General features: G+C 36.5%; 1 protein-coding gene across 1 annotated transcript; it reads right to left on the reverse strand.

Annotated features, from left to right (window-relative positions):
* Positions 1 to 13,171: 13,171 nt before the first annotated feature.
* On the reverse strand, positions 13,172 to 14,125 carry LOC306855758 (putative fibroblast growth factor 1; the record flags this gene model as incomplete). The annotated part of the gene is made up of 3 exons (XM_079394604.1): positions 13,172 to 13,375; positions 13,619 to 13,722; positions 13,957 to 14,125. The coding sequence occupies 3 exons, from the start codon at positions 14,123 to 14,125 to the stop codon at positions 13,172 to 13,174; spliced, it is 477 nt and encodes a 158-aa protein (XP_079250730.1).
* Positions 14,126 to 17,763: the final 3,638 nt, after the last annotated feature.

Raw genomic sequence — 17,763 nt, forward strand, 5'->3', positions numbered from 1 at the left:
GGCTTGCTTATTAATTTTTAATAACAAAAATCCCAAAAGTTTTGTTTTTGGCATCTGAAGAGGTCCGTTCACACCAAAAGTGAAATTACGGAAGAGCCTCTTGTAAATTTCTTTTAGATCATCTCTAGTAAATTTAAAAGTAATGCGTTACTTGAAAAAGTAATCTGATTATGTTACTTGTAATGCATTACCCCCAACACTGCATAACCGCATAAAAACTTTAGAATATTTTGAAGCAAAACCAGTTGAGAAACACTGAATTAGGCAATGTTAGTCTTTAACTCAGCCCAACTGTCTACTTCTCTCCTTTCCTCGGCTCTCTTCTTCACTCCTTCTCTGATTACAGCACACATGCAGTGAATGAAGGTGATGTTATCTGGTTTTCCTGCTCTCTCGTCCATTCTCCTCCTGTTCTTTCCCCATTTACTGTAAAATAACAGTGGCGTCTTTCAGCTCTTGGAGAGTAAATTAAGTTGTAGCCCTCCCTGGCTGTGTGTTGTGGGCCCAGGTTGGAGACAGGACTCACGGTCCACCTCAAGCTCTCAATTGGAAAACAGATAATACAGAGCTTCTGCTGGACGTATGGTAATATAGCACACATGTGTGAACCAGATCCTCGTCCTCCCTTTCGCAACTTCAATATTTTCCCCACAGACGTTTCAAGAGGATATCTGCTCAGTTGTTACATGTGCTGTCAGATACGTTGACATGAAGGCACCCAGCCAGTTTTGTAATGGCGCAATGTCAAAATCTGCTTTTCCTCGATGCTGGTTTGCAGTATTGTGTAATCAGCTCGTGTAGGTCATGCTAAGGTGAACTATGCAATAGAGCTGGTTGTTTTCGAAAAGCACATAATTTTTAATGATTACTCATAGCTGTACAGGGGGAAGTTGTTATTGTAGCTGTGCTATTATCCAAATCTGGTGGTACTTACGGTGCGCGGTGGATTGTTTTTATTGTGTAATGAGTACATCTGAGTTCAACCTCAATGATTTATACCAATACGTCAAACTGGAGTAGCTTTATCAATGTTCCGCATCATGTCATTTACTTAGTACAGATATGGACTTGAAGGGTCAGCCTCATGAAAATGTGTCTAGGTCACATCAAATTAAAAAAAAGAAAGTTACTTTATATAGAAACATAAGTATATAGAAATATATAGAAAAATAAAACGGCCTGTTTTTGGACCATTCGGATTATATACATCACCAGTCAATAATTGGAGTAATTAAGATTTTTTAATAATTTTGAACCAAGTCTCTTATGTTCACCAAGGGTGAATATTTTGATCAACATTTAAACGGTAATATATAAAATATTATTACAATTTAAAACAGCTATTTCTAGATTCATATTTATACCTGTGATGCAAAGATGGATTTTCTGCATCATTACTCCAGTCTTCATTGTCTCATTATCCTTCAGAAATCATTATAATATGCTGATTTGCTGCTCAAGAAATATTATTAATGTTGAAAACAGTTGCTGCTTAATATTTTTGAGGAAGCTGTGATACCCTGCCATTCAAAGGAGTAAGTAAGATATATCAAAATTGACAGTAAAGACGTTTATAATGTTACGATAATTTCTATTTCAAATAAATGCTGTTCTGTTTGGCAAAGTGACTCTATAGCGCTACAGACTGGTTATTTTTGTATCAGCAGTCAATGATCTCACTGCTCCACATTCAAATACTCAGCTAGTGCTTGCTTTAGCAGTAGCAGTGCACTTCAGAAACCCTTCACCTTCCCCAGCTCCACCTGTATAGATCTGCCACGGGGTGATCATGTATGCTATGGGGTTATTCATATCTGTTATATGTGCGGCAGAAATATTCCTTACATGCTCACAGCAGCATGTTGTGGATGTATTGGCAATAGCAAGTCTCGGTACTTGCTCTTCAGCAGCAGCAGGGTAGCAGATCTATTCCACCAAGACCAAACACATTTATATTGTCACGTACATAACCGAGCCAATCCCTCCGAGAAATGGCATGACATAAATAAATCCATTAGGTCCATTTATCCAAAGCAACTAACAGAGCATTAAAACTGTACCTTTTATCTTTTATCAGTACATCTGGCAAATACTAGTTCTTGATGGATTCAGCATTTAATATGATTGAACAAATTTCAGCTGTTTGAAGGATCACATTGCTTGTGATCCGCTGTTTGTCTTCGCTAATGTAAAACACCTTTGTAATGTAAAAAATGTAAAACAATCTCAAGCCTTCCTCATCCTCCCCTTGTAATCCATCTCACAGCCTCTCCTGTCTTCCTGCTCTTGGAGATGCTGAGGGTTAGTGGCTGATAAGGGTGATGTCATACCTCCGCTTCCTGGGGATGTGAGTAACTGTATACGCTGTGCTGAGGGGCACGGTGGGGAAACCTCGCCAGAGCGCAAGTGCTCTGAACACACACACACACACACACACACACACACACACACACACACACACACACACACACACACAACTCCATGAATTTCCAAGCTTTGCAGAACATTTGAATGATGCTCACACATCCTGTTAGTCTCAAGATGCTAAAAAGAATGCAGATGCACAGTGATTTTGGAAAAACAAAATCTCATTTTTTTGTTTATTATGGCTTAAAAAGTTCCGATATTACAACATGACCTAATTATTTTTTGCAGGTTTTTAGTCCATATCTTGACATTGTGCATGTCAGTGTCAAACTAAACAAACAATCAAACAAATAAAGCAGAACAATTAATGTACTTTATGAATATGAATACTGATGCTGTTGATTATTACTAACATTTCTTTACCTCTCTTTCCTTTTGAAGTCAATATGAAATCAAATTGTTTCTATTTACATTCTTAATTTACATTTCTGGTCTGGTTTTTATCAATGCTTGCATTCCAAAGGGGGGAGATATTTATAATAAAAATGTTTTTCAATTTTTATCATTTAAATTTATAAATATAAATTGTTCTGTAACAAAACAATGTTGCTAAAACAAGGCAGCAGAAGTCCCTTCAGATTAATTAAATTAAATTTAATTATTATAATAATAATAATTTATGGGTTTTATCTGATCAAATGTATACATTAAATGCAGCGGAAGTCCCTTCACATTAATTTAAATTAAATTATTGATAATAATAATTTAAAAAAATATAACATGCTTTTAATCAAAGGCCCCTAATCCACTGCAATTGCAAATTTGGTATTTTACACCCACTTTCACGTCCTTTTTTTTTTTTTTTTTTTTTCATGTTTCATTTGTAAATACATCACAATACGGAAATAAAATGTGTTTTGGAATAACATTTCATGTTTACTTTGAGTCCAACACCTGCATTAGCCGCTCTGAATAGCCCCAGTTGTCTTGTACACATTCTTTTCATTCTACTAACACAATTCTCTGGTTCATGTCATAAAAGGAGGCATAAAACAGAAAACAATTCCTTTTGTCATTGTCAAATGAAAACCTAAGCCCTTTTAAGAGTGTAAACTGATATTTCCCCATTTAGGGTACGGAAACGTGAGTCTACATGTATCTGTCAGCAAGCTGTCCTTTGCCAAGTATCTCTTTCCTGTAAGAGATTACTGTCTTGGAGGTTTGCTATGTAGGTTTAAAAAGATCAGGATGTGGTCCATCTTGTAATTTACACCATGAAAAAAACCAACAACGAACAACGGAGTTGCTCACAACGGAAAACCAGCAGAATGTTAGTCGTTTAATGCTCAGTGTTTCTCTCTTGAGAAGATCTCGAGTCAGTCGTGTGTGATTTAAGGAGTAAATGGACAGAAGTTCTGCTTCTGCTCCTCACAAACTTTCACCCACATCCTTTTAATTCCACATGCATACAAAGACGCAGGCGAGCAGTGATGTGTGAGCTCGCTCTCTGCTGGCGGGGCCCCAAAGGCTGCTGTTCTTCTCTAGTCTACCATGGAACTGCTCCTTTCACCGGCTCCAAAGGGACCTCTGATTACAAATCCTTCTCTGCTACTGAATCTCATGTCCTTCTCTTGCTGTGGAGTCTGACAGAAGCTAACACAAGGACAAAGCAAACGTTAAGTCTTCACTGGCCTGGTTTTAAACTGCCATTATCATTTATTTAGTATATAGGTTACAGCAATGTATGCAAAAAAGTCACAAAAAACGAAAGAAATGACATTATTCTCAAGTAGTTTAAGTTTGTAAAGTTTTAGTGTTAGTTTTACGATTCAGTATGAAACTTAAAATGATCTAAAATTAAACTTTTAAATACAGTTGAGCTGAATTAAATCAGAAAATTATGAAGAATAACTCAATAATGTATTGTTTTTTTTGTTAAATATAGTTTATTGTTATAAATTGTGTATGTATATATATATAGTATGCCAAATCGTAGGAAGCGACACGTCTCTCCTGACGACTCCTTAAAGGGCCCTGCCAGAATACGGCCAGTAAGCTTGAAAATCCCCTCTAACCACCTCTTACCACACCCACGGCAGCTCTAAGGCACCTTTATTACACTCCAGCAGCCTGTCCTACCAGAAATTAACTCTCAATGCAATGCCAACAACACCTGCAGGCTTCCTGACCAACCCATTACTGTAAATACACAGATGACTGATGCATCATACACAGGCCTAGCATTTTCTGTGCTGCTTCTACAGTACATCTGGAAGTTCTGTTTTATTCTAGAACACAACTGAAATCTCAGTTTTGTTTGGTGCAATAGATCCCAGGAAATATCCTCCTTATACAGCATTCTGTTTTCTGTTGTATATGCACGTGCAGATCTTCACAAATTTTAAAAATCACTTTCGTGATATAGAACTTTTGATGTGAGATTAGTGTGTATTTTCATTTTAATATGAGGTTAGTTGGTATTGACATTTTATCGTAAGAGCAAAATAATTCAGTGTTCCTTAATGACAAACGTTCTGCAAAAATGCTGAAAAAGTCAATAAACAAAAAAATATATATATATCCCTTTACTACTTTGGTGTGAGAAATCTGTGTGAGTGATCTGTCTGAATAAATCAAACCGTGAACAATTTCAGTCTTTTTTGCAAACCTGTTTGTAAGAGAAGTACATTTTAGCATCCTTTTAAAAAGAGAACGTATTATAAAAGTAAAAATATACTTAAGTGCTAATTGAATGTAATGTTTTCAGACACTTAATCGCAATATATTTACAATTTAAAAAATTACAATTAAATTATAATTTACATTTTTATTAAATGCAATTAGTTCAACTAAAGAGTGCCTTTTGACCGACTTAAGTAGGACTTAAGTATATAACTTCGATCGTCTTCGAAGTTAATAATGTGTACTAAAATTAATAATCAAGTACTTTATGTGTGCTTTAGTATGTCAGAAAACAAAATTTGAAACATGATAAAAAATTATTAAAACATCTTTATTTAAAATGTACATCAAATTAAAACTTTTATTTTTACATTATTACAGCGTGTACTGAATGTCATTAGCTTCACTTAAGTGTTCTTTTATTTCATTAATATTATATAATCTGTAAATACTGTTTTTTTAATATACTTATAAGGTTTGATGTAAACTAAAAGTTTGATACACTTAAGTACACTTCTTTTTCACAAACGTACTTATATATATATAATATAATGCATAGTACATGATGTGAAATATCTTGAGTAACCTAGTGTGCAAGGCAAAGGCAATTGTGACAAGGAAGGAAAAGCGTTTGATGTTTGATAATAGAGAAAAAAAAATTAGACTAGGCTACACCAGGGGGCCAGTTTTCCTCTGGCTATACAGTAAAAATATGTTAGTATAATGTGTTTGTATAGTATATTCTGAAAAATTCCTGCTGCATTTAGGATTCTCTGAAAGGATGTTTGACTCTTCTGCGTAATGTCTCTCAAATCTACTTTTATATCCTCCCAGGAAGCGTCCGATTATCTGTCCTAAAATTAGGACTTTGGTCAACAGGGACTTTTAGGGTCGGGGGAGTGTTTGCGTGGCTTCACTCGAGACATTCCATCCACAGGAAGCTGCTCCGTGCCTCCTGCGCCCGACCTGATCCACTCCCACATTGAGACAATGGCTCGCTTCAAAAAGGCCTATTTGTTTGGACATTCCTGTGAATAAGGGAATAATTATAGCAGCTCTCCTGCTCTTTCACAAGAGAGGATGCAACTCAAAAAAGAGGCAATGAATGAAGGACAAAAAAGAATGGGCGTGTGTATACATACATAAATGTGTGTGTGTGTATCCTGCAGCATTGACATCATAAAGGGAAGGAGATGCCTGGGTTATACTTGGTATGCGAGGCATTCACCATAAATAGGGCCACGACTCAGTGGTTTTAGTTTGTTGTTAGGTTAGACAGTGGCTATTTTAATTCCAATGGGATTCTATCTAGAGAATGGCTGGAAAAGGAAAAAGGAAGTGATGATGGACGTTAAACCAACAGACATTCAGAGGGCACATTTTTTTATAGATGACGGTCCTCAGATGTGCTTTTATGTGGAAAAAGGAGGTGTGCATGTTACACGCTGCCTTCTAAAAAGAGATTTTTTCCATGAGAACATTAAAGGCGTAGTTCACACAGAAATGAAACTTGTCATTGTTGCCATATGTAGTTACAAATCGGTATTATTTTTATCACAAAAGGAGATTTGCCCAAAACAAAAATGAGAGAAAAGCACTATAAAATGATCATAAACGCATCCATACGAGTCATGTGATATATTTCTTTTTAGATTAATACAATTGCTTTTTGTGAGTTAACTAAAAAGTTGGAAATCATTGATGTTAAATCTGGTGTACCAATCAGTGCCGGGTAGATTATTTACAAATTGTAGTCCATTACTGATTACACACTGTAAAAAAAAATTCAGCTGCACATTTTCCAGTTTACGAAACCTTTAGAGACTCAAATACTAAAAAAACTATTCTTGAAACTACATAATAACCCTTGTCAGACCAACAAATGTTGTCCCAACACAGTTGTCTGAACAAAGAATTTCATATTGTTGAAATATTAAGGCTTTGTGAGTTCCCAGCATGTATTGCAGCATGAATAAATTATGCAGTTACTGTTAAAGGATTATTACAAGTTGGCGTCAAATATTGACGTCAACCCGATTTTCATTCTCAACCAAAATGTCTCCTGTTCGACATCATGTCCAACGTCAACCTGACATTATATTGACGTCCTGTGCCTGCGGGGTTCAAGTTTCCTCACATCGAATGCCTTTAGTAGACTTTAGAACAAATCGCACAAATGCGTAGTGCATTTGGACATTCTTGGAGTTTGACAGTCACCATTCACTTTAATTGTGAGCTGTCATCAGTCCGCCATTGTTTCGACGCCGGAGCAGATGTACACAAGAATGTCTCCATAGTGACTGAGGTGTTCTGTTGTTGGATCTAATAATGAACATAGCAGTCATCATTTACTCCCCACATCTGAGCCGCTGAAGACGCAGTGGATTATGTTTGTTTTTGAAGGAAATGCATCCTCCGATCTGCCTAAATGTGTTTATGTTTGCGCAAATCATTCGTGATCCAGCTTCATCTACAGAAGAAGTGAGAACAAGGTTCTTTTATGAATCTTTACAAGTCACCTTTCCTAATAACGTGCTGGTTAGCAAGTTCCGCGGCTAAAATAAACTGTCTCATGAGAACGGCTCGTCACCCCACGGAAGAGAGGGGCGGGTCAGCAGAGCTCATTAGCATTTAAAGGAACATGTACTAAAACAGCTTGCTGAAAACAGAGCTGATTTTGACAGGGTAAAAAGAGTGTTGTTTTACACTACCTTTGAGAATTTTTTAGCCAAAGTATGTCATAGACTATCCATTAAGACCAACTAATATCAACTTGTGGAAAATGGGCATCCGATGAGCCCTTTAAGACAATTTTCTCAAACCCCAATGACTGGGCTTCTGTGCAGAAAAAAAAAAAGTGATTATCATAACATGTGCTATATGACCCAGTTTCATGCCAAAAATAAAGCTCTTCAGCACACATCACATTAGAGGGCAGTTTAGATGAGATCAGTCTCTCTGACGGCCACTTAATTATTGAAGCTAATGTCAATATTCTATTTCCTGAGGATGTATTACAGCTCATCAAAGAAATAAAAGATTGTAATATTCCATTCACACTCTCCTGCCAAGAGGGTTTATAATCAGGAAGTATGAAAGACAGGAGGTGGACTTCCTGTACTTCTGGATGGAGATGTAATAGCTTGTGCTGTATCACATCATGGGAATATCGAGAACGCATCCTGCCGAGAGCCTCGCTTGTGTTAGTGTGACGCACAAAGGGAGAGTACAGCTGCCATGTATTTGTTATCGTAACGCCGAGCTCATCTTTAGATATTTCGGAGGATGAGAGTCTATTTTTAGCTCTTTCCGCTGATGAATCGGTCACTTATGTGGCTAAGAAAGGGAGGTGTGACAAATGAGAATATGATGTGCGAGCTGGGGTTCTGGTTGTTATGGAAATCTCACTGATATCTCACAGCCTCTCACAGGAAGAGGAAAAGGTGACCAACACACTAAATGCGTGAGTTACTAAGCACAGATGAAGGACGTCTGTTCCCGAAAGACTTGACCGAGTCAATTCATTCCTGTGGTTTTGTCTTCTTTTGCTGATATGCACACGCTGTGTGTAATTTTTTAAATCTTGGGATGTAAGATTGCATACTATGTCACAAGCTTATTAAATTACTATTCACCACAAATATAAAAAAGTTTGGGCCAACATTCCTCAAATCTGGCAGGTCCTGTATTGTACTGTACTGCATTGATTTTTATTATTATTATTTTTTTTTCATTGAGGTGATTTAGTTTTTAGTTTATAAGCAGCACAACTGTTTCCAACATTGATGATAAATCAGCACATTAGAATGATTTTTGAAAAATCATGTGACACTGAAAACTGGAGTAACGATGCTGAAAATTCAGCTTTGCAGCCCAGAAATAAATTATGTTTTAAAGTATATTAAAATAAAAAAAACATTATTTGAAATTACAATAATATTTACAATATTAATGTTTTTATCTGTATTTTTGATCAAATAAATGCAATAAAATACTTCTTTAAAAAACAAAATATCTTTTAAATGGCAGTGTATAAGTGCTCTAGATTTTACAACATTAATTAATCTTGTCATGCCATAAAATTATCTGATATTTTGAGAGATGTATTGACCTTGACGCACACATGAGGGTCATGAGGGTCTATAGGAGTCCTCAGTGACACCATTTTCATGTTTTATGTTTTTGACTCCTTCATGTTTCTGCATGTTGGTTACACAACATGATTTTGAGGATTTTATAAATACACTAATAGACAGGACAAAAAAAGAGAGTCAAGACATTGACCCAATAACCTGGCAACTTCCCAGGACACTGTAGCATTGTGATTATTGCACAATGCTGAATGTATCTCACTACATAATTGTACATGGCTGAGTGAAAAATTCTGGGACCAAATATTGATGAGTTAATTAGTACTATAGAGAATGTTTCAGAAAGCCAAAACCTGGAAATGAGTTTTAGCACTTCTGGTTCCATCGTCAAGTTTTGGGTTTTTGGTTCAATGCCTGAACCAAAGTGGTTAACACAAGCTCAAAATATGTCACATTTTATTCTACGACATAAAACACATCAGTAAAACCACCATTGGGATTTTTTAAGTTTTTGCTAACAAGTTGCTAAATGAGATATTAAACATCATCACCCCAAACAAGTACATTCATCTACTCACTAGTCTGCTTTTATAACCTGATTGTGTTTAAAATCTTGAAAATCTTTTAGGGTTTTTTTTTTTTTTTTAATAAAGACTGAAAGAGATCCCGAGTCCCCTGATCCGCCATGGCCTCCTGTGTCTCCTGTCCCGCCGTGGCTCCCGGAACGGGTCCCGCTCTGGAGGCTGGTAGCCCTGTCCCCTGGTCCCTGGAGGCGTCCAGAGCGCCCCCCCCCCCCCCCCCCCCCCATTGGATAGTGTATGGCGTGAGGACGTAATGTCAGTCCCGTGTCTTGTTTCCCCCTCCTCTCGTGCCCATATTTGGATTTCCTGTCCCTGTCCTTGTTTGTCATCATTAGTTCATTTGTCCCCAGCCCTGTGTCTAATTGCTCCACACCTGTTTCCGTTCTTCCCTGTTGATTTCCCTGTGTTCATAAGCCCTGTGTTTCCCTGCCTCTGTGTCCAGTCTGACCATCGTCTTAATATGTCAACGTGTGTGTAGCTTTGTCAATTAAATCTAAGTATTCAAGACATTCCTCGCTTCCCTGCTCCTAAGTATGACGTGACAATAACACATTTGAATAAAATTTTATTATAAAATAAGCTTATAAAACAATATAATAATATGAATAATCTTATCAAATAAGCATTATTAAATCATAATTAATTTCGTTTTGATCTCTTGGCTATTGCATCCACATTTGCATTTAGCACAAATGTATGCTACTTAAAAATTGGAAATGTATTTTCTTGCCCCAGAAATACATTTTGAAATATATTTTGGTAGATGCGGGTTGAAACTAAACATATTTTCTATTTCAAAAATGTATTTCATTGAGCTTCAGTGTTTACAACATATATTGAGCATATATTTATATCCACAAGCCAATGTAAAAATCCTTTTTTCCAAGTTGGCCTACAAAAATACATGATCAGTGCAGCACTACAGACAACCTTAGTGGCCCTGGGACAACGGTCCCCGATCGTCCCTCAGACGACAGCCCTGCAATAGCGTTACAAACGAATGCTTCAAGAGCACAAGGATTCCTGGAGAAAGTGTCCACAGCCCAGATCTGCAGTTTTGAAAACGAGAAGGCCTGGATCCTAATAAGCTGTTCTCCGAAGCCCTACCGCAAGCATGCAAGGCGCACCGTAAAGAATTCTCCATTCCACCCCAACACCCCCCACCCCCACCCTCTTTCTTCCTCCATCCTCTTCGTATCCTCCCCCCTTCAGCCTCATAGCTTTTGCAGCCGCTCGGGACGTTGCAAAGTGCTTCAGCAGATGGAAAGCAGTCTTTAATTACAGTGGAATCAGCTGACCAGCATGCATCCCCTCTTTCCGTCCTGGATGGACGGAGACAGAACAACAGTGAGGTAGAAAAGTGACCGTTCATGCAAATGTCAACAACACGCTCCGCTTCTAGATGAGAGTTTGAAGACTCCTCCGGAGGCACATTCCAGGGGTGTGTGTACTTGAGGTAATGAAGGAGTGTTTGTACAATTTTTGGAGGATTTGTCTTCCGCTTTGACAGGGGTCTGTCAAAGTGCTTTATAATGCTAGTATCTTGGCTGCAGTTGCGCTGGGGGAGTCCCAGAGGAAGCTGTTGCTTGTTCAGTTTACAGTGAATGGCTCCCTTCCTGCTCCAACCGTGGCCCCAAAGACTGGAGGCCAGGGTGCAGGGCTGTGTGTGTGTGTGTGTGTGTGTGTGTGTGTGTGTGAGAGAGAGAGCTCTCCCCTGTGAATGTGTGGGTGGATATGTCTGTTTGTTTGATAACGTGTGTGTGTGTGTGTGTTTGTCTTTTAAAGCTCGTAAATTTGCACTATTAAAACAGTTTGTGGACTTTCTTATTTCAGTTTTCAACTTTTAACTGTTTACAGAAGGGGGTCTCATTTCTTAGCATTACTGCTGCAATTAGCCATTTGTTTCAGCTGTTGCTCCAGTTTAGTACTTTTACGTAAGCAAGACAGCCCATTATTTGCATTCTTTTGTCTATAGGCTACTACATATCAGTCTGCAACCTGGAAATAATTTACACTGAAACTCTTACAAGAAAGTTTCAGTAATATATTCTGAGGTTACACAGAAATGTGTGGAGGACTGCCATTTTCTGCCCAAGTCAACTGAAAAGTGGTTAATTAGATACATTTCCGCCATCTGCTGGGGAAAGTACAATCTGTGTCCAAAACAAATTGTCCTGATGAATTTTATATTAGATTGTAAATTGATTTTCTCACAAACAAAACAGTGAATAGTGGATTTTGCCCAGAACTGACTGCCATGATACTTGTGGATGGTTGTCAGGGCGTTGCTTTAAGGTTGCCACGGTGTTCTGGATGGTTGCCTCTTTTCCTGGTTTATAAGATGCCAAGCCACAAACATAACTCCAAAATTTAAAAAAAAAAAAGGAATAACACAGCTCTCCACTCCTCAATGTGCTGCAAAATTAAAACAAAAGCAATAGTGATTTATTTCTGTTGTAGTAAAACTAACCTTAAAATATTAATAATAATAATCTGGAATAAAGTGCAATTTTTCTGTCATGTGTTGGGTGACAGATTTGTGGTATTTGTACACTCTTAAAAATAAAGGTGCTTCACGATGCCATTGAAGAACCTTTTTGTCTAAATTGTTCCATAAAGAACCTTTAACATCTGAAGGACCTTTCTGTTTCACAAAAGTTTCTTTGTGGTGAAAGAAGGTTCTTCAGATTATAAAAAGGTAAGAAAGAAGTGGCATACTGCCAAGTATGGTGACTCGAAATTCGTGCTCTGCATTTAACCCATCCAACGTGCACACACACAGCAGTTATTAACCTTAGTATGCATGCCAAAAACTCTTCAAAAGGTGTCATCGCAGGTCTGAGGTAAAAAAAAAAAATAATGCATATTGCATATTGAAAAAATATGTTTTGATTATGTATTTTAAGAATTTGATATATGTGACTTCCCTGCTACTGAGGATATATTTAGGAGTTTACAATAATTATAAACGATACACCCATTTGTTTCTAATGTGGTTTCAACAACGCCATCAGTTTTATTGCCCTTTATTTGATGTCAGATGGTTAAAATGGTTCATTTTTGCACTACTGAAAGTACTTTTCACATTATTTTCACAGTGAAGCTAGGCTATTTGAGATATGTTTCAGTCCTTATGAACAGCCTAAATATACAGTATATGTTTAGTTATACAGTAGCCTTTATATGTAGTATATTTACATAGGAAAAGGATCTGATTTTTTATTTTTTTTATAAAAAAAAAAATTCAAAGACTATATCAAAATACTTGTATTTGTTCAAAACTATACAATAGCAATCTTAAAAAAAATCTTTGTTTACATTCACATTTACTAACAAAATACATATATATATATATATAAATAATCATTAATAATTAAGTATAGTCTCATTTACAGTTACAGTTTTTTGCAGAGCTTGGGTTGTTTTGAGGGCCTCTGATCAACGCACAGGTTACTGTATGCTGCCATCCACTGGAATTGGCAGGAAGTAGATTGCATTTTGGCCCTTGTGTGTTTTGGAGCCGTTTTTCGCCCATCCGTTCTTTCTGATCCCCACGTACCAGTCTCCGTTCTCCTGATACCTCTGTGAGCGGTATGTGTTGTAGTGGTTCTCCTCTATCTTCTCAATGAAGTAACACTCATCGTTCAACATAACCTGACACACAAAACACAGACCAGGGGTGTGTTTCTTTACAACCATCATTTCAACCAATCAGACTTCAGGAATTCAACAAGTTTAAGCATCATGCTCTAGTTTTAAAAACTCAAATCGAGGTGTAAATATGTGTATATGAATATGAAATATTAAATTAAATACATTAAATATACATCTAGCGTAATGCATTTTTGTGATCAAAATTACATTAAATTTTATATAAAAGCAGTTTTTTTAACTTACAGTGCCATAAAGTTTTCCATATTTGTCCATGGCCAGGTATAGTCCAGTCTCATGACCCCTAATGGCCACTAATCCTGCTTTCACTGCTTTCACCTTTAAAAGAGCTGTCATACAATACATTTTACGGTAAGTTAACAGGTTCTTTTCATGTTACAAATTAATTAGCCTAAATTTTTACACTGTATATTAGTAGTAGTAAGCCTTTATCATTATTTCATAGATAATTTAGGTAACATTTTTACATTTTGCTCTATATTAGAACATACTTTACATCATGTATATGCCTGGAAAAATAATAAATAAATAAATAAATACAAATCTGTATACTGGATACTTACTGTAAACGTCGTTCTCTTGTCGACTCGCGTCCACAGTCCCGTTAGGTTGGATCCGGAGATGGTATCCTCCATTCCTGCAGTAAAGCTTTTGCAGAGAGTTATGTTTGGGATCTTTCTGCTCGGAGGTTATCGGTAGGAGTGTGAAAGCGGTGATATCCCGCTCGGTCATGGCTCAGAAGTGCTGCTCAGAGACGCGCTGTGCGCAAGGACACCCCCGTGACTGAAATGGATGCGTCTTCCGAGCTCAACTAACACTTATAACGGGTATGTGTCATGCAACCTCCTTCACACCGTCTTATTATAAACAGACAAAAAGGTTCTGCTATTTTGAAACATAATTATTGTACTTATCATTTTGGTCCACAAGAAGTGTACTACAAATTTGTAATATTGATTTTGGAAAGAAAAAAAATCATATCTACAATTATATTGTTCTGTTCTTTATAGACCAATATACAGGCTATATATATATATATATATATATATATATATATATATATATATATATATATATATATATATATATTATACACACACACACACACACACAAAATCTAGGTTATAATGTATTCAGACTACTTTTTAGATTACTTTTTTTATCTAACTTGTTTTAAACTTACCATTAGACATACCATATTAAGGTATTGTAAATATATTCAATTTTTTTGATACCTACATCATAAAATGCAGTTGGACTACACATTATATATGTATATATATTTACACCCTTGATCACCAAAAATAGAAATACTTCATTTGTTTACCTGCATGTCAATATGACCAACATCGAACCGTAAACATGCAAATATGTTGTTAAATTCATTAAATATTATCTTCCTCAGAGATATTTCAAGTAAATATTACATGCCAAAGTGCTTTGGCTGACAAAACCATGTGGGAATCCCTTTGTTTGATACATTGTCTAATTGCTTGAGAGGATTCTTTCTTAATAAATTAGGAATGGTTTACTGCCATTGTGTGAATAATATGTATTCATGTAATCAATAAAAAGTAACTGTAATCTGATTATGAGCATTATAAAATGTAATACTTGATATTTGGAATCTGATTACGTAATCCAGATTACATGTAATCAGTCTCTGTATGTATATGTATATATATATATATATATATATATATGTGTGTGTGTGTGTGTGTGTGTGTGTGTGTGTGTACGTGCGTGTTTTTGTGACATATGAGGACACAAAATTGTATAATGACATGGGTATGACAGAGGTATTACAACAGAAGGTGGTTTATGAGGACATTACCCCCCATATTTCAAAAGGCTTATAAATCATACAGAATTATTATTTTTTTTTTATGAGAAAGTAAAAATGCACAAAGTTTCCTGTAAGGGGTAGGTTTAGGTGTAGGGCGATAGAAAATTTGGTTTGTAGAGTATAAAAACCATTACGCCTATAGAATGTCCCCATAATTCACAAAAACAAACGTGTGTGTGTGTGTGTGTGTGTGTGTGTGTGTGATCTATTATGATCTATTATCATTTATCTCAAAAACAACTACAAAAACTAAAATGTATTGTTCATTATTAATCAAGGTAATTATTGATTATTATTACAGTAATAACTAGATAATTGAGGATTGACAGTACATATGCACCAGATTCACATAATGGAGAAATTCTTTATAAAGCAACATCATTTACATGGACTTAAAGCTATTCAAGAACCCTACTTAAGGCCAAAAAGGTAGTCGTTCCTAGTTTTGTTTTCCTTCACATCAAAAGACCTCAGCCAGACAACACATCTGAAGTGGTTTGGAAAACTATCAGAGACGTGTTCAGGAGCAAGAAAGAACAAACAGTACAGGAATGTTCCAAGCAGCCACTGCACGGATACATTGAGCCTTAGTGCCAGACAGGTTGTCGAGAACACAGAGCAAAGCAGCCAGTGAGAATGACGGCCCTCGACAGAGTGCTAATGAACTGGGCAGGACAGCAACGCTTCAGACTTACCTGTGACTTTGTTTCAGAGCTGCAAAGAGAAATGCTGGCTCACGGTCGCTCTGGAACAAAGTTTGTCCCTTTGACTTTTTGACTCTGGATACCAAGATGCTCCTGAATATTCAGTTATGGCCTGTAGCCTGAGCATGTTTCTTCTTGTTCTTTTGATAGATGATTTGTGCTACTGTACACTTTCCAAAGCCAAAACTTCAGCTTTTGTTGTCTATCCAAAGCCTTCAGACAAACGTGTGTGACGTGGGCCTGCAATATGCTCGGAAAAGCATCATCTGGTCATCAGCTGACCTGAACTCTTCACCGTGTCTTTTCACAGAGGCATTTGCTCGGTTCCTGTAACTCCGCTAGATGCGGTCAGATCTGTTAGAAGATACGTGACCTCATCCTACCCAGACAGTGAACTGTGTTGAGTTCATTTCAGGACATGATATGTTTAGGTCTGAGCAGTTTTCCTGAACATTTGCCATACAGTAATAGTATAAATGTGTCTCAACATACAGACAAATGACAATTTATAGATCCATTTGTGTTCTGTATTTTAAGATAACTTTTTATAGTCCAAATAAGCTTTATAGATGTTTATTGGAAAGGGTTTAAACAATACTTTTCATGCTTATTCCATGAGCCATAAACAAGTTTTGCACAAGTATGCACCTGTGGAACAGACACTAAGAGTTTACAGGCAGCAAAGCATTAATGTCACGCTTCCAATCATTTAGGACAGTAAATAGACTTTTCTACTGACTGAAAAACACCAGAAGAAAGATGTAAAATACATTTATATTTTATTTTATTGAAAGGATTTTATTTAATAGAAATGTCTTATCTTATCTCTGTAGTGTTACTAATTTTGCAAGTTGAAGTGTCTGAGTAATTTGCTAATATTTTCAGCTAGCCGCAGAGAAAGTTTAAGGACTTTTCTGTTGCTAAGATCAGCAGTTTATAAGGAAATATGCATCTTTACATATGCATCTTACCTATTTCATAATTTAAGTGTTCTGCAGGTGTTCATTAGCCTTTCATCAGCAATTATTATAAGAAGAGGTCAAATGCTGTAATTTTGTCAGAGAATCATCAAAATGCTCAGTTTCTCTGGATTTACAATTTATAGTTATGTGTTTGAGTAAAATGTAAACTAATGATGACATTTCTTCCAATTTTTATATAAAATGTTTGTCATTTAGAGCATTTTTTTTTTTTTTTTGCAAAAAATGGCAATTAGTCAAAATAAAAAAAGATGACATTTGTATTCATTTTTAGGCAACACAATACCAATGTTTTAAGAAATCAATCATATTTGGTGGAATAACCCTGAATGTCATCCCAAAAGATGCTGAATTAGTGCATGCTTTTATTACATTGCGCCTCGAGTACTGCGATGCTCTTTTTGCTGGATTAGCAGCGCACTCCATTTCTCGTTACAATACATTCAAAAATTATCCGGCAAGAATATTAACCCAGACTAAACGATGTGTTCAAATCCCTCCCATCTTATTTAACTCGCATAACTCTTTAAATCACTCAGTGGCCTTGCTCCTTGCTATATCTACGTCTTGCTGTACCTAGATTTCGTCTATCTTCAATGGGCGGCAGGTCATTTTCCGTCATGACTCCTAAGATGGAACTCTTTACCACTGGCACTAAGGACAATAACCTCACTTTCTGAATTGAATTCACAACTTAAAGCCTACTTGCTCACCAAATACTGCCAGTCATAATTATGTTTCTGTAGACACTACCAGTAATGTTTTCTCAAAGTATTGTGTATCTGTCTTGTGTTTACTACTCTTTGTGATTGTTTGATTGTTTATACGGTCCATTTTCTA

Source organism: Barbus barbus (assembly GCF_936440315.1).
Source record: "Barbus barbus genome assembly, chromosome: 36".
Classification (NCBI taxonomy): Eukaryota; Metazoa; Chordata; class Actinopteri; order Cypriniformes; family Cyprinidae; genus Barbus; species Barbus barbus.